The sequence below is a fragment of the Lingula anatina genome, chromosome 2 (assembly GCF_051362555.1).
Source record: "Lingula anatina isolate TDL-2025a chromosome 2, LinAna3.0, whole genome shotgun sequence".
NCBI classification, from domain to species: Eukaryota; Metazoa; Brachiopoda; class Lingulata; order Lingulida; family Lingulidae; genus Lingula; species Lingula anatina.
The window spans coordinates 11,391,771-11,416,913 of NC_141768.1; the positions used below are offsets into that span (position 1 = coordinate 11,391,771).

Here is a 25,143-nt window from a genome sequence, read left to right on the forward strand (position 1 = left end):
AAAAATCAATAACTTTCAAAACAATAATCCAATCATGCTGATTTTAAATGACTTTATCAACATACAAAGCCACTCAACAAATTCGAAGATAAATAACAGTTTGGCTCCAATGGGACAAAATAACGCCACAAAAATCAACAAATTTTGTAAAAATAATCTCATCCTGGATTTTCACAAGGAACCTTTTTTTTATAAAACAAAGCCCCCCAGTAAATTTAAAGTGAAACAAAAATATGATTTTGTTATTATGAGGACTGGTGTGTTGGACTGTGACAGCACCACCAAGGGCGATCAGACGGACAGACATGAGTGATCAGAATATAAACAGACACATTGTCAGTATATAACATTTTAAGAGGGCAAAGGACACTACTGTGTTATCAAGTGTGCTTTACTGTTAGTCACCTGACTAAGAGTATTGTTTTATCTCAACAATTATCTCAGCCAATTCTAAATTCAGGTAAACTAAAGAGTAAAAACATGTTCCTTCATCATCTCTGATAATATCACTGTGTTTTGGTGCTTACATACTATCTGTCCCTGTCTTTTCATCTCATATATTGTACAGGATCCAATGATACTGTGGTCATGAAATTCTACATCTGATACATAACAATATAAAGTTTAATGTCATGTGTACACTTAATAAACACGATAGTGCCTCGCCCCCTCCTGAGATGATTTCAGGTGACAAGGACATGTTGTTCACACCCAGGACACACCCAATGGTAGGCCCTAGTTCACATGTACTATTGTCCATTTTGGATATGTGCAACATATCTGTACTTTTACTTCAGGTAAATGACCTTTATGTCAACATAATAGTTAATTCAAAAAAAAAATATATATATACAACAAATGTCATCCACTAATGAGCCCTCAGTTAGTATGTCTTTATAAAAACCTGACTTCTATCCAAATCGTCTGATGTGGTCAACAGTTTGTGCGGTATACAAGCCAAGGCTCTAGAGCCTCAATCTTTCTTAGATATGCTTTTTGCACAGCAATAAACTAACAACAGACAGCCATTATTGTTGTCAAACAGCTTCCTAAGAAAAATCACTCTTAATTAACTCTATTACTGTAATCTTGTTCCACTACTATTAGTTCTGTTCAACCCGGTTATTTTTTTCCACATTGTTAATATTATCTTATTTCTTTTTCCCATACTTTTACAGTACAAACTTTGAAAGTTATCGACAACTTTATAGATCAGAGTGAAAAAATCAAAGTTCTATTGCAAAAAGGTGAGCAACGAGATTATCCTGAGGTTACAGAGATTCCACATTTGTTAATGGATCAGTTTAACAAGGCAACATGTTGTAAACCAATATCGCAGTCCTTTGGAGGTCATGAAAAATGAGGCAGAAGAGAGTGAATAATTTGTGAGAAATACAACATAATATGCACGAAAATACATCTTCAGGAGCCAAATGTAACTGCTGTCAGCTATCTTCTGCCATATCTAGAGTTATCAACTTTACACAGGGTAGACTGAGGCCGTCTTCTGGAAGACAGTCAGATTTTCAAGTTTACCTTGACGAGTAACTAATTTTTTATGTCGGAAGACTCAAAAATGGAGGATGGATCAACAGAGATCATTTGGAAGACTGTCAGAAACTAACGCTGGATCCGCCCATTTACATATTTTTGAACATATTATTTTTCTTTCTATGTTCTACATACTGTTTAAAAGATGTTAGATAGTACACATTTTGAAAACTGTCACGTTGGTCACCATAAATATTTGGCCTGTCATTTGTATATGACAACTTATTTCCTCTTCCAAACATCAGCAATTCAATATACAACCATCCACAATAACAGATCCAGAAAACATAAAAGAGAATTTAAAATGTTACACTGGACCAAAAAAATCTGGGATTTATGCTTCCCTGCAAACTTTAATCATGTAATGAAAATCACTCTTCTTAAAGATGCACTGCCCAAAGTATTAATTACATAAGAAGTAACTAGCACTTCTTAACATTCTGAGCCTACTCAGTGTGCTCACTGTTAATACTCTGGTGCTGTTGATGAGGCAGAAAACCACCTGCTAATCCTGGTGAACTAATGATCTCTTGCTCCTAAGTACCACGCTTTTGACCCACATTTGCACTAAAAAGGTCTGACCACTAGCCAAGTGTCCACAATACAGTGGTCAACATAAAGATTAGCTGTTGTGGTCATACCTTTTGTACACCTGCCTCTCTCATTAATATCTCTCTCTCACATAACACACTTGTATTAGCAAAGATAATCCACAGTGTGGGGAACTGCCTAGAAACATATTTGAACATTTCTCACAACAGAAAAATTATGTGGGGGTTATTCAAAACCATCATGGGACTAGGAATAAAAAAATGACATGAATTTGGAAATTGGCTTGATACGTTCGGATAAACAAAAGTATAAAATTTCCTTAGTTATAGTAGCTACTTTCTATAGCCTAAAACTAACTGCCCAACTTTGTATCAAATCTTCTCTCCATTAGCAAAACCTAAAAAAATTCAATGATATCTTTCAATACAGAAATGTGCATGCAAAAACTTCCTATGACCAAGGAATAAATTTTAAGTGAAACAATGTGCATGTACTAGCATCAGTTGAAAATAAAGATGCACATCATGCCTCAGTGATCAAAGCTATCGGTAATGGCTAGAAACTATCGGAGCAAACTTTTACAATTATTAGTTGTATAAGTTTTAACACTTTTAAACATGAAAATATTCAAGAGTGTAACAGATGCTTTTGACATCTGATTGACTTCATTACAAAAATAAAAGAAGAAAATTTCAAGTTCTCCGAGAAGATCAAGTATGTGGTTTGTTTTTTAAACTTCTAACTGTGAAATATTTCAACCATGTCAGCAATAGCAATCGAACATGGCTTCTAAGTTACTGCCTATTGAAGCTTCTAAACAATAGTTTATTACCCCCCAGCAGCTTCAGTAGGCGTGCCAAGCATCAGAAAGCTGAAAACAATTTAGCAAGAAACTCCTCAGAAATGGGTCGATCCTGCTAGATCAATCTATGTATGGGAACAGGGTCTATGTACACCTACATCCTTGCTATATAGTTATGTTTCACTAAAGTTATGTATTCTATTCAAACATCATCCTATTAGAGATGAATTTGAACCGAGCATGGATTCCCAGTAATGCAATATATATTTGTTTTTATACAAATCAAATCAAGTGGACATGCCAAAGGATAAACCAAATTAATCACTCAATCAGCCATAAAAGTGCTTTAAAAGTGCACCTTCTTTAAATTTTTAGTTGTAAATTTGGCCTTATCTGACCTACTTATCTGTGCCAGTTATACCCCTATTTCACACCAACTATGAATTATGAACCAGGAATAGATCTTACTTAAATTGTGATAAATTCTTTAAGATCTTAAGTGATTCTTATTCATTTTGATGCATTTGTTGCAATTCTTGAGAGACTCTGAAATGGGGACAAAAGTTTTGAGCTGTTCAAAATTTCAGTACATTCTTAGATACCATAACTGATTCCTGGTACAGGGGCGTAACCAGACCATTTAAAATTGTACGCACAGATTTTGAAAATTCCCAGGTACGATTATATTCCGTGAAAAATACACTGAATTTATGGAGAATAATATCATGGTTGGCTCAAAAAATTGTACGCACAGTGCATCCGTGCGTATGCCTGGTTACGCCCCTGTGGTATATTTTTAGCCATTCCCATATATTCCTACCTTTGCTAATCTAGGAATTATGAGGCATTTGTCTGACAAAGAAACTAAACTACAAATCCTAACCTTTTTTTTTTTTTTTTTGAAAACATTCATGCAGCATCCCACAAATATTCTTAAGGCTATCTTAACAAATTTGTAACTGAATGCTACAGGGTCAAGATTTTCACTAGAAAGGTGCAAAATTATACCATTCCTCGGGATTTCTAAAATTTGTCAATTCCTGTCAGTTCATGGAATTCATAGTCGGTGTAGAAAAGAGCCATTATATACACCACAGAAAGGAAGCAGCATATATATCTGTTTAAAAATCATTTTTCAGGTAACATGAAACAATATCCTTTGGTATTTCTCTAATTCTCTAAGTTATACTAATTGAAATGATGTGGTGGCATTTGGTCAGCTTTTGTGGCAAAAATTTGACTTTAAATGCATCTTAAAAACTGAAAATGAATGTCAACTTGGTTAGTATATTATACATTATACACTGAGAAATTATTTAAACAAAAGATTCCTACTGGTGATGTTCCAAGAATTTCTCGTTTTAAAGAATTGAGTTCCATTGTTAATAACATGTTCAACAATGAGCGCATTCACAGAAGTGGGCTAGCAGATACGCGGATCAAATATGGCCAACCACTTGAATGCTTGTTGCGTAATATCTGTGGGGAATCTGTTCAGTGTCTAATCAGGAATTAAGAGGCAAGCTTTAAAGTGGCTCCCCATATTTGATCTGTTGATCTGTTAGTTCATTGTTCTGAATACACTCAATATATATACTGGGGGAATACCCATACAAACACCAGCGTTTTTTGGAGGGCATTCTATTGACCACACATAAAAAAGTAGATTGTTTCTAAATAGATCAAACATGTTTTTAAGCTTTTTCTGTACCATCACTACACAAGAAACAATAAAAAAAATTATTTCAATGCAACATGCAACACATACAGTGCTGGAAACATTGGAATCAAATTTCCAATAAAGCAGAGTTTCTCATGTATGCAATGAGAAGGCACTGGCTTCGAACCACACTTTCAGTACTATATAACAGACACACTAAAACTGCCTGTTCTTGGTGGCATTTTTCTAATCAGTCATGTTCAAACATAATTAACTAAATGGTTCTACATTATACAACTCACACTTCAGCCTCATGCAATAAGCAGGTCACATGTTCTACATGGTTATGCCAAACAAATTCAATAAATCCTTTTAATACAGAAAATCATTTTTTTCAAAGAACAGATTTTGTCATTACCATTTATTTATTATGATCTTTCCTGGTGAGGTGGAAAATTGGGGGCACCACAGAAGCACATTCCAGGATGTTCATGATGTTAAAATTGAATTATTGTCTCTAACATAGAAGAAGATATCAACAACATAATCTATAGTCAAGTCATTTATATTGCACATGCATATATTATCAGAAAAAAATCTTATTTTCTATTAAAATATAAAGTGTTTTATGTTGTTGTTTTTTTCATTTTTGATGAAGTAACAGTCATCAAATCACTGACTACTCAAAAGAAGGATATTTCTCTGGTTTACCACAGCAGCTTTATAATGCTATAAATTAAGACAACCTACAGTATCTTCTATCAGCTCTTCTTCTCTAAGATAAAATTGATAAAACTGTAGGCTAATCCTGATAGGCCTACATATTTTCATTCATGCTTTAATGTTTTGTTTTAAATATTTTCAATTTCATGTTCCAATGTATATAACACAGCACATGAAAAATGAAATGAAAGCTTTTTTTTCTTCTTTTTTTTCCATCTGCATTAACATTTTGGTGTTACTTTCAGAGCTGCTACATATGACAGTAAAAACTGGTGCCCATCATAATCATAAATCTTCTTTAAAACTCAATGATTTTTGTGCATATTCAACCATTTTTCATTGCATGGAGGTAAAGAACCATACAACAATACAGCAGACATCTAAGGATGGTGCCAGTTTTGCCAAAAGTAATGCATCAATTCTTTGCAACTGCAAGTGCACAGACTGCAAACTAAATTATAAAAGCCAACCAATTTTCAATTCACTTTCAAACAGGTCACAAGCTAGTGATTTTTCTAATTTTCATAAATATATAATGTCCATTTATGCTATTGTCTGATGGTAGCCATAGTACCAAAATGTGCTTGTATCCATAAAGGGATAATAATAATAATAATAATAACCTTCTTCAATAGCCAACCAAATCACTTAGAGGTAATAAATTAAACATTTAATGAAAAAAGTGCAATGCATCCTACATAATAATGTACATGAAAATTCATCAAATAAAGTGCATGTCTTGTTTCACGGTCTACAAACACCTGCCAATTGCATAAATATACTGTCATCCATAATCAGTGCAATGTCCACAGCAGACGTCACACTTCAACTCATGGCAACCTCTGGTCTCACACCTAATCAACATGTCCAGACAGCAAGACAACAGCAGGTGACGGAGCTGCAAACATCCTATTTTCATATTGACACAGGAAGATCACCATCATTTCTCATGAGATGAGCCCCATCTTGATGATGATGATGATGATTAGTGTCATTACATATGTGCCTCAGCATGATATGCGTGAGACATCCCTTGTTCATCATGCAGAAATCAAAGATCAGATATTGAAGATGAGTCTCCATTTTGAACACGTAAGGTTGTACTTCAGATGGTGCCCATCGTAATCATGAATCCTTTAAGCTTAGACAAACTTCATGCCAAGAAACCTCTTTCAGACAAATGCTTAATATATTCTAGTTTGGTTAACAAAAACGTAGAATATTTCCAATGTTAGTTTAAAATGTTACTCACTCTCAATTACTCTCAAACAGTAAAATTTAGCCAAATGCTAAACATTTTAATCTGACATGAAAATTAGCATTATTGCTTATTTCTTCCAACTCTCAAACCAATTTCACACAAAGTTTCATCTCTAAATTTTCTTGCCAAATATTGGGTTAAAAGAATCCTGCCCTAGGCAAGCCCATTTAGTATAAGTTACCTTTTTCTGGTTCCTGCTGATGGCTGCCAGGTACGACCAAATCAACGTGGGCACAAGGTCCATGGTGAAGTACTGCAAGTTTTCTACTCTTGACCTGTAGAACTCAAATAACTGATGGCACACAGGATCAATGATCTGTTTTAAAAAAGAAGTAAAATAAATAGAACTATGTACATTCCTGAATAATAAATGCTCTTACAAATATGCTGGTTAATAGAACAAAATATACAAATTTTGGAGGTTATTTTACTTTGTTGCAACAACATTTCAATTTAAAATTAATATAATTTATTATCTGAATTAACATTTGAAGGCTGTTTCAACATTCATAAATGCATTTCATATCATGGACCACTATCACTTCATCAAATTTTGCTCCTCTTGATCAGTGTAATTAACACTTAAGAACAGGGTGTGGAGGATATGTCAGTTTTTCTAAGGCACTATATACTGATATACTGTACAGACTCTGGCCTTAATCTAGGACACAAAACTGATGTCCTTGCCTTTAGTAAGCATGCTTATTCTACCCTCATCACACTAAATGATAAATCTACCCTTTTTGTTTCCCATCTACCATCATGTAATCATGACAAAATACTTCCATGTCTTCTAGGTTTCCTGACAACAATCTCTGGTTTTATTATTGATCAGTGTTTACAGATTGGCAAGAAATTGTTACACACTGGTCAGCTCATTGTTGTACCTCATGCTCTCTGTCATTCTCTAGCAGATCATAGAGTGCACTAGTTAGGTCTTCATTGCCACGGATTGTCTTTGCATAGTTGCTGATTTCTGTCTCTGGAAGAGCCTGGAGTCAGAAATTAAAACAGACTGCCATTAAAGCAAAATACACGCAGAATATAAACTGTACATTTGAAAACTTGCCTATTGAGAACATGGAGAAAGTGAAGAAAACTTTTCTCCTGATAAATGCAAAAAGAAACATAAACATGAAATAATATTTTAAAGTATATGAAAACATTGTTATAGTATATTTAGTTTCTTCACTTGTACTTATAAATGTACTTATTCTTTATAGTTTTCCTATTCAAACATCTAAATATTTGTCCCATACTTGTCATAAACCTGCTTTAGGAATGCATTTAAGTATCGGGAGTTCAAAGAAGGAGGTGGGGCTTCCCCTCTCCCAATAACAAAATTATATACTTTTCCATTTTTAAAGTTCACCTTGAAAACAGGTCTGCTATCTTTTCATCATATTTGATAGCATAAACATTTATTATCCCAATTGTCCATTGTAAGTACTTGTCATCCACTGTATGTGACATACAAGAGCAAATTCTACCTCGGGTTACGCTCTGATATGTTGCATACAGTGGACAACTTGTGTTGTAACTAGTACTTATCCAATGCAGCTCATACTATCAATTTTATTTGTTTTACATGTAAACAGTAAAAACAAAATTATTTAGGTTATGAATCTCGATCTTCAAATACCTGGCCATTAAGAATAAATAAAGGGTTTTTGAAACTGAGAAATCCTAGGCAATCTCATGCATTCTACACTTTTCTCAATCCCTGATCTTTTCAGGTGATATTCCACTGTTAATCACATGTGAAACAATAAGATGTACACAGTCTAAGAGATACACTGTTGGTGACCGTGTGTTCACTCCATCTGTCCTCCCACTTGTACACAAGGCCTCCATATCCAGTTTCCCATGCACTGAAAAGCACCAGCAGCCAGGCTAGCAATCTCACAGATATCCCCCAGCGGGTGGCCAGACTAATAAGTCAAACCTTATTTCTCTGTGCATTGCACACTATTGTCTGCTAACAAAGCCTACAAAACTTGGCTGACAGCCCTGACATACCTGTTGGACAGATTAGAAGTCAAAGATGGGGAGCATTTCATATCATGTACGTTGTTTTTTTTTTTTCGTCTTGTTTATTAAAAAAAGGAATATAAGTTTATATAAATATATATGAACCTCAGATTATTGTCCTATGAAATTATGGTTCTGAAGAAATTGCTCAAATATTTTGTAAAAGTTGTTGTTTCCTTTACTTTGCTTAACCTATTTATAATTTCTAAAGGATCCACAATAATAATAATAATAATAATAATAATAATAATAATAATAATAATAATAATAATAATAATAATAATAATAATAATGCTGTTATTATTATTATTATTATTATTATTATTATTATTATTATTATGTTTCTTCATAATGATAGATTTAACCATGTTATTCTGCAGTGTTGTGGTAGTCACTCACTTAATCCTGGATGAAGCCTAAAGAAAGTTCTATTGCAACATGACACACCCTTAAGTCTTCCTGCTGAGTATAGATGAAGATGAAACAAACAACAAAAAGGAAATTCTATACAATAATAAAAACAAATAATTAAAACTGCATTGAGAACAAACAAAAAAAAGCTATCACTATCACCAGAGAATAAACAATACATAAAATATAAATCATTTTGATATATATTACATAGGTTTTAAGCCAAGCTAGAAGCTCTTATAATCTACTACCATAGACAGTCAGTAAACAAGTGAAAACAAAAAAGTATTTCCAACTTTATACTGTTATAAAAATTAAACCAAAAAAAAAATTTTTTTTTTTTGTAACAAGACACGAATACCACAATTTTCTGACAAAGCAAGCATGCAATGTTCAGTAGATATATCAATGCTTTCCCAGTAATGCCTGTCCCCTCAAATTGCCAAAAATCAATAAAAGTCACATCTCCTCTCATCATTCATTTCATGTTACTTCTGTCCTTGTTTTGCCACAAGATGTCATTTAATCTAAGCTGGCTATCTTCACTTCATTACACAAGCTAAAAGATATCATAATGTAAACCCCACTTCTTCCACACCTGGGTCCTCACCTATAAGAAGTCTGCACTGGCCAATGTCTTTCCAATAGGAAAATGATTTTTCCAAAGGTAATTACAAGAGAGGTCACTTAATCTATTGTTTAAAAACAATATAATGAATGTCTTTTAGTTATAAGAAAAATATAACCATGCTTTTTTGTTGGTTGCCAAATACGTTTCAGTCCGCACAAGTAAAGCATGTGTTTCCTTATCAGGAAAATGAGAAAAACCAATCTATTACCTCTTCATTATATATATTGTTATATAATAAATAATCTTCCAATCTCATAACATATTAAGACTTCAATACCCTTTTCCAACTTTCTCTTTTATGTTAATGAAATGCCAGATAATCAAATTAACAAATACACCAATCAATTAAAACATAAGTCTCGCAAAACTATAATTCTGGAAAATATGTTACAATCAATTTATTCTACAAGCATGAAAGCTTCAATGTAGCTTTCCATGACCTGGTATTAATCTGCTGAGTCTAAAAGTTAGGGTGGTTTTATTACAAATTAAGTTCTATTTCAAGCATGTCAAAATTTACAGATTTACTATCTAATCAAAAGAACCAGTAAAAAAAAAGTAACATAATAAAATTAAGAGTCCTGCCAACCTCTAGCTTCATGTCGGTATGCTTCTGCAGTATAATTAAATGTTATTGGCCATCAGTGAGTAATAAATGTTTTTAACGTGTTTACACAGATAATGGAATTACTTTTTCATGCAAATGCCACCAGTGAACTAAATGCTTAAAATTGCTTTTCTATCATCCTTTTATGGCATTATTATTTAAGTTCACACTGCAATCATGTAAAAATGGTTTAAAATCTTCTTCTAAATTATTTAATAAAGGAAAAGGGACAATCTTCTGTTTGTAAATTAATTACTTTCTTCATCTCTGACTGATTGCCAACGGAAAATTGGATCTATCATGTTTAACATCACTTACACAGCAAATGTTGCAAAAATCCAATTGCAAGCAAGACACTTGTAATAACGACAAATGACTGCTTTGGATATGATTTGCCCAAAACAAATTCAGATTTAGAAAATGTGTTTAGACAAATTTTGTATGAATGAAAAGGTGAAGTTATTAAAAGCCACTTGAGGGGAAGTTGTAAAAAAAATCAAAATCTGTATTAATTATGTATAAGCTTCAGCACAAAGTTTGATATGGCAATGGTGAGTTAGTACACATGTAACAAAAAAAACTGTTGATGATTTCTTTAAAATCTGCTGTTTTCATTTTGGCTAAGTACATTGAAAGCATCCTCAGGTTGATAGCCAATATTCTTAATTACCCTGGATTTTTTTCAATTTACTCTGCAATTTGCCATAATAGATTAAAATAATAAAATAATCATATTTCCCACTGGCCAACTCAAGTTTTGCTAGTTGTTTAAGTGATGTAAGCAGGTGCAGCACGAACGAGATACAAAACTGTTTACATGGCATCAGTCAGTGCAGAGATGTAGGTGATACAGTTTTTAATCTCTTTTTGTCAACCACAGACTTGTTGCACAAAATCATTTTTTCTATGTTACTGAAGGAAAAAAAAACTCTGTCACAATGGACAGAAATGAACAGTGGTTAAAAAACTGATGTCCACAACATGCAACAGTATGTCTTTATTTATAAACATCACGTTATCTTTGCTGACTTATTCCAATTTTATTTTTAGAAAAAAATATGGTTCTTTTTTCAAAACAATGGGTGTATGGATTACTTGATTACTTGCATATATAACCTAAAATATTCCTTACTGAAACATTAAACCAGTTCATTTTTAGTTGACATAATACTGATATAAAATAAAACTTAGAGGCTCTTAATACAGTAGATATGGCAAATAAATTTAGTTTGATCTTCCAACAATTCAGTTATTGATCTATAAAGTAAATTCATTCTAAACGTTTCACAGAATACCAAATGTGAAACTGGCACAAGCAGAGGGGGTAAGGTGTCAAAAAAAGAGTGAAAAAATACATTCTAATAAAGTATTTTTCTGTCGAAAAATCCGTGTACTTTATCTCATCTTGAAAATTATTTTTGAAACAATTATACTTCACCACCAAATTTGACTTCAACATTCCATTCAATGCCTCTCCTATGACTTTTTTACTGCTACATTTAGATCATAAAAAGATAAAGGAAATTGATTCAAAACAAGTTACGCTTATTTAGACAAAAAAACTCTTCCTTTAAAAATTGTAGGAGAAATACTGTTTATTTAAAGGGAAAAAAAGAAATCCAGCTGCATTGAGTTTGATATTAGATAAAGTAAAATCACAAAAACCAGTAATCCTACTACATCTAATTTATAACCTACTGTATTTCACAGAACTTGAAAGACAGCAGGCAAACAAAGCATCTTGGTTTTTTAAAATGAACAACAAACCATGATATTAATACTGATGATTATTTTGTCAAATCTTTGGTCTTTCAGTAAATCACCAAGTAAGGAAAATATAAGGATTAAATCTGCCTGATCCTCTTTGCAGAATACAGTAGAATATTGGTAATACTGGAGATATAGGCACTGGAAATTGTTATATAATAATGGTATTATGGGAAGTAGCACAGATATCAGGTGTTAATAAGCATAGATGACAAAGAGAGAGGATTAGGTCTTTGTTTCAGACCTACAATAGCAAGGCAGCAAAGCTCTCAGATGGCAGTCATAGGAATGACAAAAATAAAATGTCTAAAACTGATGAACAACTAATATTACGATGAAAGTGCACAAAATATGTTTTTGTCAATTGTGAAGCAATGTTATATAATACATAATAACAGAATCACTACCAAATTTTATTACATTCTGTTGTTGTGGACAATAGGAAAATGTAAATAACTCAGCATGGCTTCAGTCCAATGGGAGTTAAGTCACACCTTTAAAATGACAACTTGAGAAAAACTTAAAGCAATAATAACTCTTCCTTTGAGATTCAAAATTCCGCATGAAATACATTGTAAACAACGCATGGAAATATATTCTATTGTATTTTACCACTAAAACGGCCGTTATTGCAGTAAAACTAAAATCTGTGCTTGTCAATAGGGCTTTCGATGCTTTCATCAAGGCATTCGTTGCTAATGACGTAATGGTGTCACGCGGATTCTCGCGTTCATTCGAGACCAAAATAACATATGGCGCCAAACGCATTAATGCGGACGCAGACGTAAGTTGCGAGTTTTTGTACAGTGCGTCGGATAACGAAAAGCCCAGAATGGCACACATTGTGGATATTAATGTATTTTTAACAAAAAGACGAATATATCTCATGAATCTTATATAGTGTTGTTGTTGTCTGCTTTTCCCGCGGTTTTAAGTAGGTCAACAGTGACTATGCGATGTCAGAGAGAGCTCCGTCAGTTAAAATCTCTTAAGAGATTTTAACAAAAAACCGTACGTTTAGGAAAAAAACCCTGGATTAACTTTGAATGCAGGAATGGGGTCGCTGACCATTGGTAAGTACGGGAAAATTGCCGTTTACTCCAGGAAAATCCAATTTTTGGCCAAAATGAAGAGTTATTATGACTTTAAAATACACACAAAAGAAAACTTCATAACTAAAAGAACATAATCAGGTTGGTATTCAAACTTATAATTACTAGTGCTACTAGTATGAATGATTCCTATGCAATGTAAGTTTGATTTAATATGTAAGTTTTTATTTTTTTTATGGTGATAACAAGTTGAATTTCAACTTAAGTGCACAACAAAGGGTAAAGGCGAAAATGCTGATGATGGCTGCAATTTCAAGCACCTGATTTTTATCCATAAAAATGAATAGCAAAGAGTTCCATATCAATGCCTATAAATTACATACTCAAACACTCAAAACCCTAATTCTAAAAACCATGTTTCTATCCCCAAAGATATAGATATGTACCAAACACCTTCATATGATGTAATAAAAGTCAGGTTATATTTCTCAAAAGAATGAGACAATTCCCATAATTAGTACTGGCAGACATATTTGGGATGGTTTATATTTTTTCTCCAGCATGATAAAGCTTGGTTTAAAAGATACAGATTTCCACAGGTCTATACATCACAATTCTTGGGATAGACACTTTCCGCACTCAATGAATGTTAAATAAAAGCATAATTATACAAATCAAATCAATATTATTATGGAATGCTAGGAAAGGAAGTGAGAAATCACACTGCAAATTTACAGTTGACATGTACCTTATATCTTGACAGCCATTCGCGGATGTCTCCCTGAGGCATCTTGCTAAAGTTCAATGCCCTTCACAAGGTGAGCTGCTCAGCATTTGAAGATTTGTACAAAAGTGATGCCTTCAGCCAGTATCTACTGAAATGAGATTTAAAAAATATGATTAAATAGATTTTCACATGGTGCTGCATTCAAAATAAAGGATGTGTCAAGCTCGGCAAAGTGTTGGACTCAGTGTCAGTATTTATGCCAGTTAAAAGTCAGTTGTCTCAATTTGAATGTAATAGTGTAATATTCAACTGCTAATTATAACAATTTGAAATGGAAAACCACATCTCCATTTCATGTTTATGAAATCTTAAGCAAATAATATTCTTATATATACATGTACCACTAATTAAAATCACAGAAAAGTATCAGTAACTGTGATCTTACTAGAATACAGTGTCTTTTGGTCAAGATAAATTTAGCAATATTAGAATATGAATAAAATCAATGATAAATTTCATGAAAAAAAAATTTGATCATTGAATAAACTTATCCAAAAACATAACCTCCTTGGCAGAGGTAAACACTCCTTAGCCAAGTTTGAAAATGTTTAATTTTAAATTCAACCATCCCAGTTAAGTTGTAGCATGGAATCTTATTTAATTTTTTAAAGCAATGATTTAATAAACTGCTGGTAAAAAGGAGCTGAAAGGCATGCAATTGATGGTGATCCCATGAAAGTACAGTACATCTCCCCTGACATCTGATTTCTGGGTCACTTCTAACAATATCTATAATATGGGACTGATGGTGACCCCATGTGAATGCAGTTAAACCCTCCTGACATCTGATATCTGGCTCACTTTGCAAAATATCTGCGGCATGGGACGTGATGGTGACCCCTTGAAAGTTTTTCACAGATGTCACCCTGAGGCTTGTCGACAAATATCAATAAAGTGTACAATTCAGTGTACAACCCCCTGACATCCGAAAACTGAGTCACTTTTACAATTACTAAAAAACATTTAAACAAAACATAAAAATAATTCAGCTGCAGCTTCTATTGGCAACAGGCAGCTTGGTTTTTTAACATTCTGCATGTGTAATTCTGCATCTATCTTTCCTTCTTACTTGAAGTAAATGGATTGAGTGGATAGATTTGAAAGCAGACATTTTCAGACACATATCAATTTACTGAGAAGTTCAGAGCTCTTTCTTTGACTCGGTGACTCACTTTTGACAACTCGTGTTCATTGTCATAACATACCATCCACCTTGTTCAATTTGACATCCATTTAAGCTACCTTCTGTGAATTCCAGAATGTATTAGAGAAGAAAACTTTAGGATGTGACAGAGACACTGCGTTGGACAGTATCAAATCTTTTGCAGTTTGTGACAGAGATGATATAGCAATCTAGCTATACGTATACCTCAAGTAAAAGGTAGAAAAATGAACAGAAAACAATGACAATGGGCAGAATAGAGTTATCATCACTTAGCATTATCCTCTATTCTTTGTTGTTTTTATTATTCACTGATATTTGAATTTTCTCTGAAATAAAAAGTCAAAGCAATTATATGTAAAGGATAGCATTGATGACTTAAACTATTTCAATAACAATATGTAGTCTATCATGTTCTAATTCTTTCATCAACAGAACATAAACTGTTATCTTACCATGACTATTCAAAATAAGAACAAAAAACCTTTGAGATATGTCCCATAGCCAATTAGCCTGTAGATTGCCATGTGGCTACATTTTATAGAAAAAAACAAAACTATGTATACACTAGGTAAGAAAATGAGGAAATGTAAATGTCAGAAAAAATCTATTAAAAACAATATCAGAATATACTTTCAACATACTTTCATCAGGCATGTCTAATAAGGCACAGAAAAAAATGCCCTTAAAACTTTATTAATGCAGGCTGGCTAAGGTCTAGTGAGAGGAAAGGTAGAGCTAAGGTTTATGAAGGTATTCTCATTATAATAATTGAGTTGTAGTAAGCTAATGCCATCACTGACAGGTCATCACTACACCTCGTGAACTGTTCTTTGCTGAATGATCCAGGAACTAAAACAAACATATTGATTTATTCCTGTGTAACAGTGAATCATGATACCTCAATTTGTGGTAGTGACATAGTGCAATTCATCAACATGCTCTTATAATTACTAAAATAAAGCATTAAAACCTCAAAAACAAACAAAAAAGTTTATATTTTGCCACATTTGTTTATTAATTTCTGTTTCACCCCCCCCCCCCCTCCCATGTTCCTCATATAGCCAACATTTGGAGGTCAATTTCTATTGCATACAACGTGGAACCTACTTTGTTTTAATTTGTATTTCTTTGCCTCTGTGGTCCAAAATTTTTTCACCATGCGTATTTCACATTTACACTAACCTGTTTGAAAAAACCCTAGAATTAAAATTTCAACTGTGTGTTCATGCTTAGCACCAGTACTACTACTAGTACTTATTGTATGCAAATTTCCACTTTTTGTGACATGGAATGAAAATCAAATTGACAATTAGGGAAACTTTTGATGACTCATTTACAGCTCTAGGCATCTGAAAAAAATGACAGCCATGATGTCACTAAAACCTGAATAACATTTGATTTAAATATAAATCACTTATTCATGTTCTCAGATATGTAGCTATCTTTGTATCAAATTTCTCAAGTTATATGTATATCATATCTATATCAAAATCTCAGGCTTAATTAGAAAACATGTGTGGACCTTAAATACATTTGTATTCTATGATGTTCCAGTAATTTGGACTCGGTCATTATATATTACCAGAATCAGGGGTATTAACCTGAATAAAGTTTATGAATAATAAGAATCAACAATAAAACATATTTAAATCACTTCTTCAAGGTTTTTCATTGAGTTTACCACTTTAAAATCCATTTAATGCTTGGCCTACTACAGAAACTTTTTTTTTGCTACTTTGGAATTGAAAATAGAAGTAGCATCGATTTGATTATTATCGTCATAACATGTTGTCTGCCATATTGCCAAGATATTTGATGACGCTTTTCTTGGCAATATGGCAGACAACATAAACAAATTGTACTGTAACAGTGGTAAAACTTAGTTGCCTTTTCTACAGTTATGGATCATTTTCTCTAGTTCAATATCAAGAATTGAAGATTTGATAATGAACACCTGTTGATGTTCTGACCAGGGGCAGATCCAGGATTATGTGAAGGGGGGTCCGCGGATGCCAAGCCAACCCCCCCCCCCCCCCCCCACCCACCCACCCCTCGGTGGCATTGGAAAAATATTTTGGTATTTAAGAGGATGAAGGGTGCCATTTGGTATGGTTTAAGCTATAATGCAGCTGTCAAAATTCCAATTTCAAGATGAGACCACTGCAGTGATTTTTTTTTCAGAAATCAAGGGGGGGTCAGGACCCCCCTGACCCTACTATAAATCCGCCACTGGTTCTGACAGAATATACTAAACATAATAATATTGATTCCAGCAATTTAAATCATGCTTATGGTTGACTCCGGTAAATATGGTACCTTTGATTCCGGTAATTTACCAATATGATCCATTATGACTAACTCCTACCCTATGCCTAAGTTTTAGGCCTTGCATGCTAGGTAATTACTTCGGGAATCGTAGGAAGTAAGGTCATATAAAGAAGCATCCCCCCTTTACCTTAGTCTTCGGCTTTATACTGTAGGTAAAAAATACTGAGTCAAATCCTCCCCCTGACCATACATTAAGTCAATTTGTCCTACAGGAGACATCCCATTTCAGCTTTTAGCATTCCTTAAATAACCAGTCTTGACATCTCACATTCATATATTCTATAGATATTTACATAATAAACGTATTGCTATATATCAAACTTATTCAAGTCAAGAGATATACCTCTATCGGCGCCTTTTCTGCCTTACACTCTTGATATTACTATTGTAAATTGTCCAAGGTCAAGGTAACAATTAGATAAAACGCGCGTATAGCACCTGATTTTACCAAATAAATATCATCTGCTGTGTTATTTGCAAATATAGATCGCATATTATGAAATAATATAATATTTTTAGTGTTTAATATAATTTTTGTTCTATTTTGAGGATTATTTGAATGGAACAGGTTTTTACTGAAGCTGTAACTTTACATCGCGCACCTGTTACTGGTAAATAAAGATGGCTGCAGCGGTCAGATTGCGCGTATCAGTGCGAGGTAAGGTTTTGGGATCAGGGATCTTGCATGGTTCGATACAAGTTCGTTTAACCTGTCTTACTTTAAATCAGTGAAATCAGCAATGAACTAAATATTTTAAATAAAGACAAAACATAAATGTAAATTTACAGCTAAATTATAAAATAACATCAAGATTCAAGATCACAGACTCATAACCCCACGGAATTGCAAAGAAATTGTATATAATACAAGCAATTACATATAAAAATTATTTAAATCTGCCCTGGTTCCCACTGTTCTGACAGGACACAAAAAGGATCTAAGAGGGGCTCGTCACTAAAAGGAAAAATTTTGGCCAAGGTTGTCATAGTTTACGTGAAAGCCCCATAGGATTTTCATTTAGTTCTAGTGATCAACAGTGTTTCATTCAGATGAATGGAAGAAAACTTTTTGAGGTTGAAGCTAATGTTTTATAGGGTTGCAGAATCCAAATATCGAGTTATTAAGATATTTTCAGCAGTTTGCAGTGATAATTTACATATCGCATCAAAACAAAAAAAAAAAAAACCACACACCCAACCGATTATTGGCAACAATAAATCAAAATGTCGCACCAAAAATTCAATAAACCAGCCCTTGTATTGTGCTACACAGCATGCTCTAAATTTTCATTAACTATCTTTATGATGTTTTATTAGTATAGAGACTTACCCTAACTACAATTCTTGACTGCTGTAAATAAAAACGAGTCACATGGAATCATTTGTGCTTTTTGTTGGTTTCTGACAGGTGAAGTTGTACATCTCTGTCTCATGCAGGGAACAAACACTCAGACGACACTTACACAAAGCATTGCAAGGCTAAGTAACATTGATAAGATTCTCTGTCATACATGAGAAGATTGTCTTGTTGTAAAGATAATACTGTGGAGGGACTTTGAGGGTTTACTTTCCAAGCAAACATCATATTGACATCGATATACAAGTTATTATTTACTCAACACAGGTAAGAGTTATTACTTCCATCTTTCCATCCAAAATGCCTCCTGGAGACTGGAAGTCGTCCCAGGTGATCACTGGGAAGACCAGATGTTGGATTCTTTGAGCCTCGATTTAAAAAAAACATTATTTTATTCTAGAAATCACCAGCAGGGCTGGAGGGTTATAATCACTTAAACTTCATTTTCAGTGTCCAAAACTGTTAGCAGTGCCAGTAAAACTACCCCCCCCACACACACACACACACACACACACACACACACGAGCATGCATTTTGTGCTTTTTCTCATTCTTGGGAAGTGGCACGATGAGGTGCGACGTTACAATTTTGATTTAATTGTTCAAGATTTGCATTTTTAGCTGAATCTTGAGACGAAAGTGTTCTGTCAGTTTACTGTATACATTACCAAATATTCCAATGGCACTTGCTTTTTTATCAACAAATAAGTACTAAGCTTTAAACTCAAGTTATGGTTTCTAAAATTAAGGCAAAGGTTAAATGGTACTTTTTATCAAATAAAATAGAAACTAGATTAAGAGTATTTTTATTTTTATTTGGAACAATTATGAACATTTTGTTTCTTCCCTTCTCTTTTACGTATTTGACACTCAGTATTTTTCTAAAGTCTGTTGTTATGCAGTGACTTTTATCAGTTTTGTTTGGCACTTTATGGTCACTTAAATAAGGTTTTTTACAGGAAATTTCAGGCACATTTGACCAATAAGGTTATGGCAAATTTTCATCCCTGAAATGACCAAAACCTGAAATTTCTTGTAAAAACATCAAAATATCAGTTAATAAATTGCAAAATCGATTTGTTTGAATAGTATTGGTCACCACATTATTGATATCAAAAAATGAAAAACTTCAGTTAGTTATTAGCTGGGGGAATGCAGCATCCAAAAGTTTACATTATATAAGCAAAGCGAAAATGTAAGGAATGCATGTCACTGTTCTTTCAGGTCAAAGTTGATGAAGAAAAATATAGTCTTATGTCTAAAAACATTTATATTAAGGTATTTTATAGCTTGGAACTTTTTTATCAAATCCAGTTTACGCTCTCTTTTACAGCTTTGTTAGTTATCTTACATAGGTTAGGTACATTGAGTGTTGTGGTAGGATAAGGATTAAGAGACCATTCCCACAGATATTTAGATCGATCTATCTCCTCGGAGAGTATCACTAGATTGCTGTCAGCTTATCCGGCTCAAATGTCTGTCCCGCCTACTAAAAGCTGTAAGGGGGTAATTAACTTTATGCACGCTCGGCTCCCAGAAGCTGACAGCAATTTAGCATGAACCCCCAGGGAGTTAGGTCGATCCAGATAGATCGATCTAAATCTGTGGGAACCTAGTCTAAGAGTGTGATATAATGTGTCATCAGTGTGTAACAAACACAGCCCTTTCACTTTTTATCTATGACTTAAAAGTGTACAAATTCAGCAAAAATTGTTTTCCACTTTTGAATTTTGAATAATCTCAGTTCATACACATATTTTGCAGGATGGCTGGAAACTACAAGACCTGTCTCATTGATAGTACGTCACAAAGCCAAAATGAATGTCAAGACACGTAAACATAGACCAATGGTCATACGGGCGTTGCAAGCAATTACAGAACCACTGATTCTAGAGGACCTACAAAAACCAATATGCCCTAAAACAAAGTGGGCAAGGATAAGAGAGAATGAAGAGGAAGAGGTATAATTATTAATCCCAATATGACATTCAGTGCAAGTAAATCACATGATGTATAGATGTTACCCAAACTTGTGTAATATATTGCCTTAACAAAAACAGAAAAAGAAATTGATTCATTGCTGAAATTTCAAATTATTATTTTGCTTCAGATTTGGAAATTATATATAGAAATTGGATACAACTATTTAATTCTGAAATTATTCATATTTTTATTCATGCAGGTCAACTTGTATCAGGATTTTCTAGTTAGAAAATGCAAAAAGCACTTAGAGAATGCAGGGCTGATTTTAATCTGCCAGAAGCTACCCATGGGCATGAGAGACACCAAGAAAATCAAGTTGCAGTTGGAAGCCCAAGGGTTCAAAATGCCTGTGATTAGTAATACGGTTATGAAGTAAGTGTAGATGGAAAGGCTAAAAAAGGCTGATTGTAAATGTAGTAAAGATGATGCAGAACTTTTTGGTTTGATATATATTTGATTTAGAAATCCACATCAAAGTGGTAAGCAAGCAATTTAAGAATTTATGCCTTTGTGTGAGAGAACAGTTTTTATTGTCTTGTCTATTTTGTTTTTAAGGCGTGCAATCCATGACACCAGATGGATCCACCTGTCTCCACTGCTATTGAACCACAATTTTTATGCCACATCTGAGGATGCTCGGCTAAAGGAACTTTTGGGTTTAATAAGGAAGTTTCCTCAACTCATACCCTTAGGTGAGTAAACAGGTGCAACGTGGGGCAGGGGTTTAGCCAAAATTGTGAAATGGGTTCAAATTCATTTCCTTACTGAATCAGGGCACCTTGGCTCCATATGACATACTCCAATTATAAAAATCTGAAAAAAATGTCAATCCAAAATTGAAATAGGGAGTCCTACCTGTCATGAGCAAAAACTTTTCAAAGACCAATAAAAATATTGCATTCGGCCCGTCTAAGAGACAGACAACAATTTTAAAAACTGACATACTGAATAATGGATAATCTGACATTAAGTAAGGCCTTTAGTCAGGCAAATCTTTCATAACTGTAAGTCTGAACATTTTTCTGTTTTTAAAAGTTTTCAACATGTTGCTGCTTTGTGCTAAAGTGCCTCAGGTATTAACTGTTTGTTCATTTTTTTTAGCTGCTGTTGTGGACAATACTATCCTGAACAAAGCAGATCTGCTGCACTATGCCACACTGGACATGGAGGTGGAGAGAACACAGCTTGTGACTCTGTTAAAGATGCCAGGAGAAAGAATTGTGCAGTTACTTAATAATCACCCAAAAGAGCTGACTTGTAACATAGAACAATATATCAAACAAAATGGGGATGAAAACACATCTAGTTGATGGTTTGTTACATTTAATCACATGGAGATGTTAGTAATGGTCAAAACACTTGAAGGCAAATTCATTGACATAGCACCTTGTTTTCTGCTTAGTAAGCATGGTAGATAAAAAATGGCAGTTTTGAGTTTCTCCCTGTCTTGTCTATTAATTAGTGTAGTTAAGTGGTTGTCTCTGTCATGTTTACATGATTATTAACGAAACATTTCTTTTGGTTAAATTTTACAAATACGTTCGGCTATAGAAGAAGTCATATTTGATAAACTGCTACTAATGAGATAACAAATAGAATTTAGTTGGTGCGAGTAACCACAAAAAAACTATTTAGAATTTTGTTGAAATTCCTCTTTCCATTTTCAGTTCTACAAACAAATTTTCAGTTTGTAAATAAAGTAATAGCGCAACTTGCATATTCCATTGCTGCATGGCAAGTGGGGTGTGAATAGTTCCCCCCTACATGTATAAACAGTGAACTAACTTCTATAAAACCCAAAGTGGATTTATCCACATTTATTGATTAAACTTCAATTTTAAGTTATATTTTCTTTTCAAAAGGTTTTATTACTTCGCCAACAAATTTTACACAATAAAAAATTATACCAAAGTTTGAAGGTAAACTCAGTGTAAAAATGTTATTATATATATATTATTCAACATATCCTGCAAAGCTACTTGTCTTACCCAATTCAGACATAAAAAACAATAAAACCGTTCAGTATTGTGTATGTCTTGCTTTGTATTATCATCTTCGGTTTTCAGGTCTTCCATCCTGCATAATCAGAGTTGGACCTCTTCCCACATATGTCCCTCCCCCCTCCATTCTTGTCTATTTCTAGGTTTTGTGTCTTCAGCTTGCAGCTGTCTCCTGTCTGCATTCACTACCTCCAAGTTAACATTGCCCTTCCTGGATTCCTCCTTCCCTCCACCTCAAATTCTGTTGTTCTTTTTACCCAGTTGTAGTCACTCATCCTGTACTGTCTGGGGCGGTGCAGCACATCCCTGATATTTAAATTCCCATTTGCGGTACCTGAAAACAATTGACAGAAATTCAGACCTATCCTGTATGTTGTGTCCTAGCATAGTTGATTTAACATTCTGACCATGATTACCATTTCAGTATGTCTTGTCCACAGTTTAAAATTCCCTCTTTCAGTCCAATGGAAAAAGTCTTAGCTGGGAAAAGAGAGAACAATTTCTCCAAGCAGTGGAATGCTGAAACACTACCAAATAATGCGTAGGTTGCTTTACACATGTGCGCACCACAAGATATTCAAACAGCATCCGGCTCAAAAGACTTCATTGGCAAGTCGTAAATACTTTATTGTTTTTTATTGTAAGGACATTTTCTCTATAGTACAGAGAATAAGACTGGGTTCCCATGCCTAGATCGATCTAACAAGATCGATCCATCTCTTGAGAGATTTCTCGATAACTTGCTTTCAGCTTAATAAGCGGGTTAGATGTCTGGCACACCTACTGAAGCTGTTAAAAGATAATTAATTACCCCCTAGCAGCTTAAGTAGGGGTGAGAGACATCTAAGCTGCTTAAGATGATTGCAATTTAGCGAAAAACCCCTCAGAGATGGATCGATCTAGGCATGGGAATCCAGTCTTATTCTCTGTACTAACTGTGGATCGATCTATTTCCAAGAGGACATTTAAGCCGGTTAAGTCGATAGCAATTTAGTCAGACTCCCCAGGGAGATAGATCGATCCAAATATCTGTGGGAGAAGTTATCAACCTGATTACCATTCTTTAAGACTGGGTTCCCATCCCTAGATCGATCTAACAGGATCGGTCCATCTCCACGGGGTCCCTCGCTAAATTGCTTTCAGCCCAAGCGGCTTAGACGTCTGGGACGCCCACTTGAGCTGCTAAACGATAGTTAATTACCCCTATCAGCCTCAGCAGGCGTGACAGACATCTAAGTCGCCCAAGTTTATTGCAATTAAGCGAGAATCCCCTCGGAGATAGTTCGATCCAAAGTTAGTACGAAAGTCTTTGGGAATGGTCTCTAAGTCACTGAAAACTCGCCTCAGCAGGGGCTTGTTAATAATATAGAGGTACTGCCAGCGTCACACAGATAATATTCTTTCACATAATATACATACACAGATAATATTCGTTCGCACCCCCTCTTCCTCATCAACATCATCATCATCATCAGTGGTCATAACTGCTGTTATTTAAACACATCTAACACGTCAGTTAGGTGGAATAGCTCAGTTGATGAATTTGCGATGTACACGTCGCAAACTTTCCACGTATGTTATGCTCTGCCCCTTCTACCTCTATTTCTTTCGTTTTGCCTGTCAGTCTAAGGTGTTTTCGGTTTTTTACGCTTGAAATGTCCGGCAATTTTTATTGTTTCTCTTTGATGATTTTAATTAGGTTTAAGTTCGCACTCCTTCGTTTTGAATCTTATCTGTCCATGACAGGATTAAAGGCGGATCGTCTGCGTATGACGTAATCAAATATTCAACGTTATCAATCTTCATTCCTCTTATTTCGGGAACTGATTGTATTGCCGGTGAAAGTAGTTCGATAATAAGATAAATCTCCGGCGATCGTCTATTTATCATTTGTTTTAATCTATCGAGACATTTTGCCTGCGTTATATCAGTTTCTAGCACGACGAGTTCTTTGTCGATCAATCTCCGGCGATCGTCTATTTTTCATTTGTTTTAATCAGTTAAGACATTTTGACTGCGTTATATCCGTTACTAGCACGACGATAGTTCTTTGTCGTTTAGTTTTTGAAAATCAGGGTTGCCATCTAAATTCAGACGGACAGTGTCACCAGAAGTTCCCATGCTACCACATTTGAGAAGTATGTACATCCAGACAAGGAGCTTCCAGGAGTAAAGAGGCTACCGAGACGTATTCATTTAGACTAAAATTCCAACTTTGTCTTAGCAGTTGTGGTGAACTATTCAACTTCGATAAATGCTAGTTTTAATTTAGGTGTACTTTGTATAACAATCTAGCTCGGTGAAACACTACCTGAAATTTGAGGAACAAGAAGAGCGCGATTTTCACTATTATTATAAATATCTGAAATATGACCACTCTTCTTAGTTTCAGATAGGACAAATGGGGCCAACCCTCCAGGTGGAGCATATTTTGCCAGTATTGGACAACTTCCCGATGACACGTCTTCTTCGGCTG

At 34.3% G+C, this 25,143-nt stretch overlaps 2 protein-coding genes across 5 annotated transcripts in view; one reads left to right on the plus strand and one right to left on the minus strand.

The window, feature by feature from the left end:
* The window catches only part of LOC106175189 (hyccin 2), a 52,178-nt gene extending 34,436 nt beyond the window's left edge, over window positions 1-17,742 (minus strand). For 2 of the 4 annotated variants that reach the window (XM_013557060.2, XM_087004508.1), the window contains exons 1-4: window positions 17,672-17,742; window positions 13,797-13,923; window positions 7,437-7,541; window positions 6,731-6,865 (exon numbers count right to left, since the gene is read on the minus strand). In XM_013557060.2, coding sequence (XP_013412514.2) covers window positions 6,731-6,865; window positions 7,437-7,541; window positions 13,797-13,838 — 282 coding nt within the window. In that variant the 5' untranslated portion in view covers window positions 13,839-13,923; window positions 17,672-17,742. Of the gene's footprint in view, window positions 1-6,730; window positions 6,866-7,436; window positions 7,542-8,191; window positions 8,527-13,796; window positions 13,924-17,671 lie in introns of those variants that run through there. The other 2 variants (XM_013557061.2, XM_013557062.2) reach the window with 2 other exon arrangements.
* A 168-nt stretch (window positions 17,743-17,910) lies between these two features.
* On the plus strand, window positions 17,911-22,699 carry LOC106175176 (large ribosomal subunit protein uL10m). The gene is made up of 5 exons (XM_013557045.2): window positions 17,911-17,986; window positions 20,449-20,645; window positions 20,867-21,039; window positions 21,223-21,359; window positions 21,769-22,699. Exons 1-5 carry the CDS (start codon window positions 17,950-17,952, stop codon window positions 21,975-21,977), a joined length of 753 nt encoding a protein of 250 aa, XP_013412499.2. The 5' UTR covers window positions 17,911-17,949; the 3' UTR covers window positions 21,978-22,699.
* Window positions 22,700-25,143: the final 2,444 nt, after the last annotated feature.

Excerpts from the sequence above, each read along its gene's own strand:
- LOC106175176 (XM_013557045.2), top strand. The coding sequence starts at position 17,950 with ATGGCTGCAGCGGTCAGATTGCGCGTATCAGTGCGAG. Across the intron at positions 17,987-20,448 it reads ATTGCGCGTATCAGTGCGAG|GATGGCTGGAAACTACAAGA; the intron begins GTAAGGTTTTGG and ends CATATTTTGCAG. Across the intron at positions 20,646-20,866 it reads GAGAGAATGAAGAGGAAGAG|GTCAACTTGTATCAGGATTT; the intron begins GTATAATTATTA and ends TTATTCATGCAG.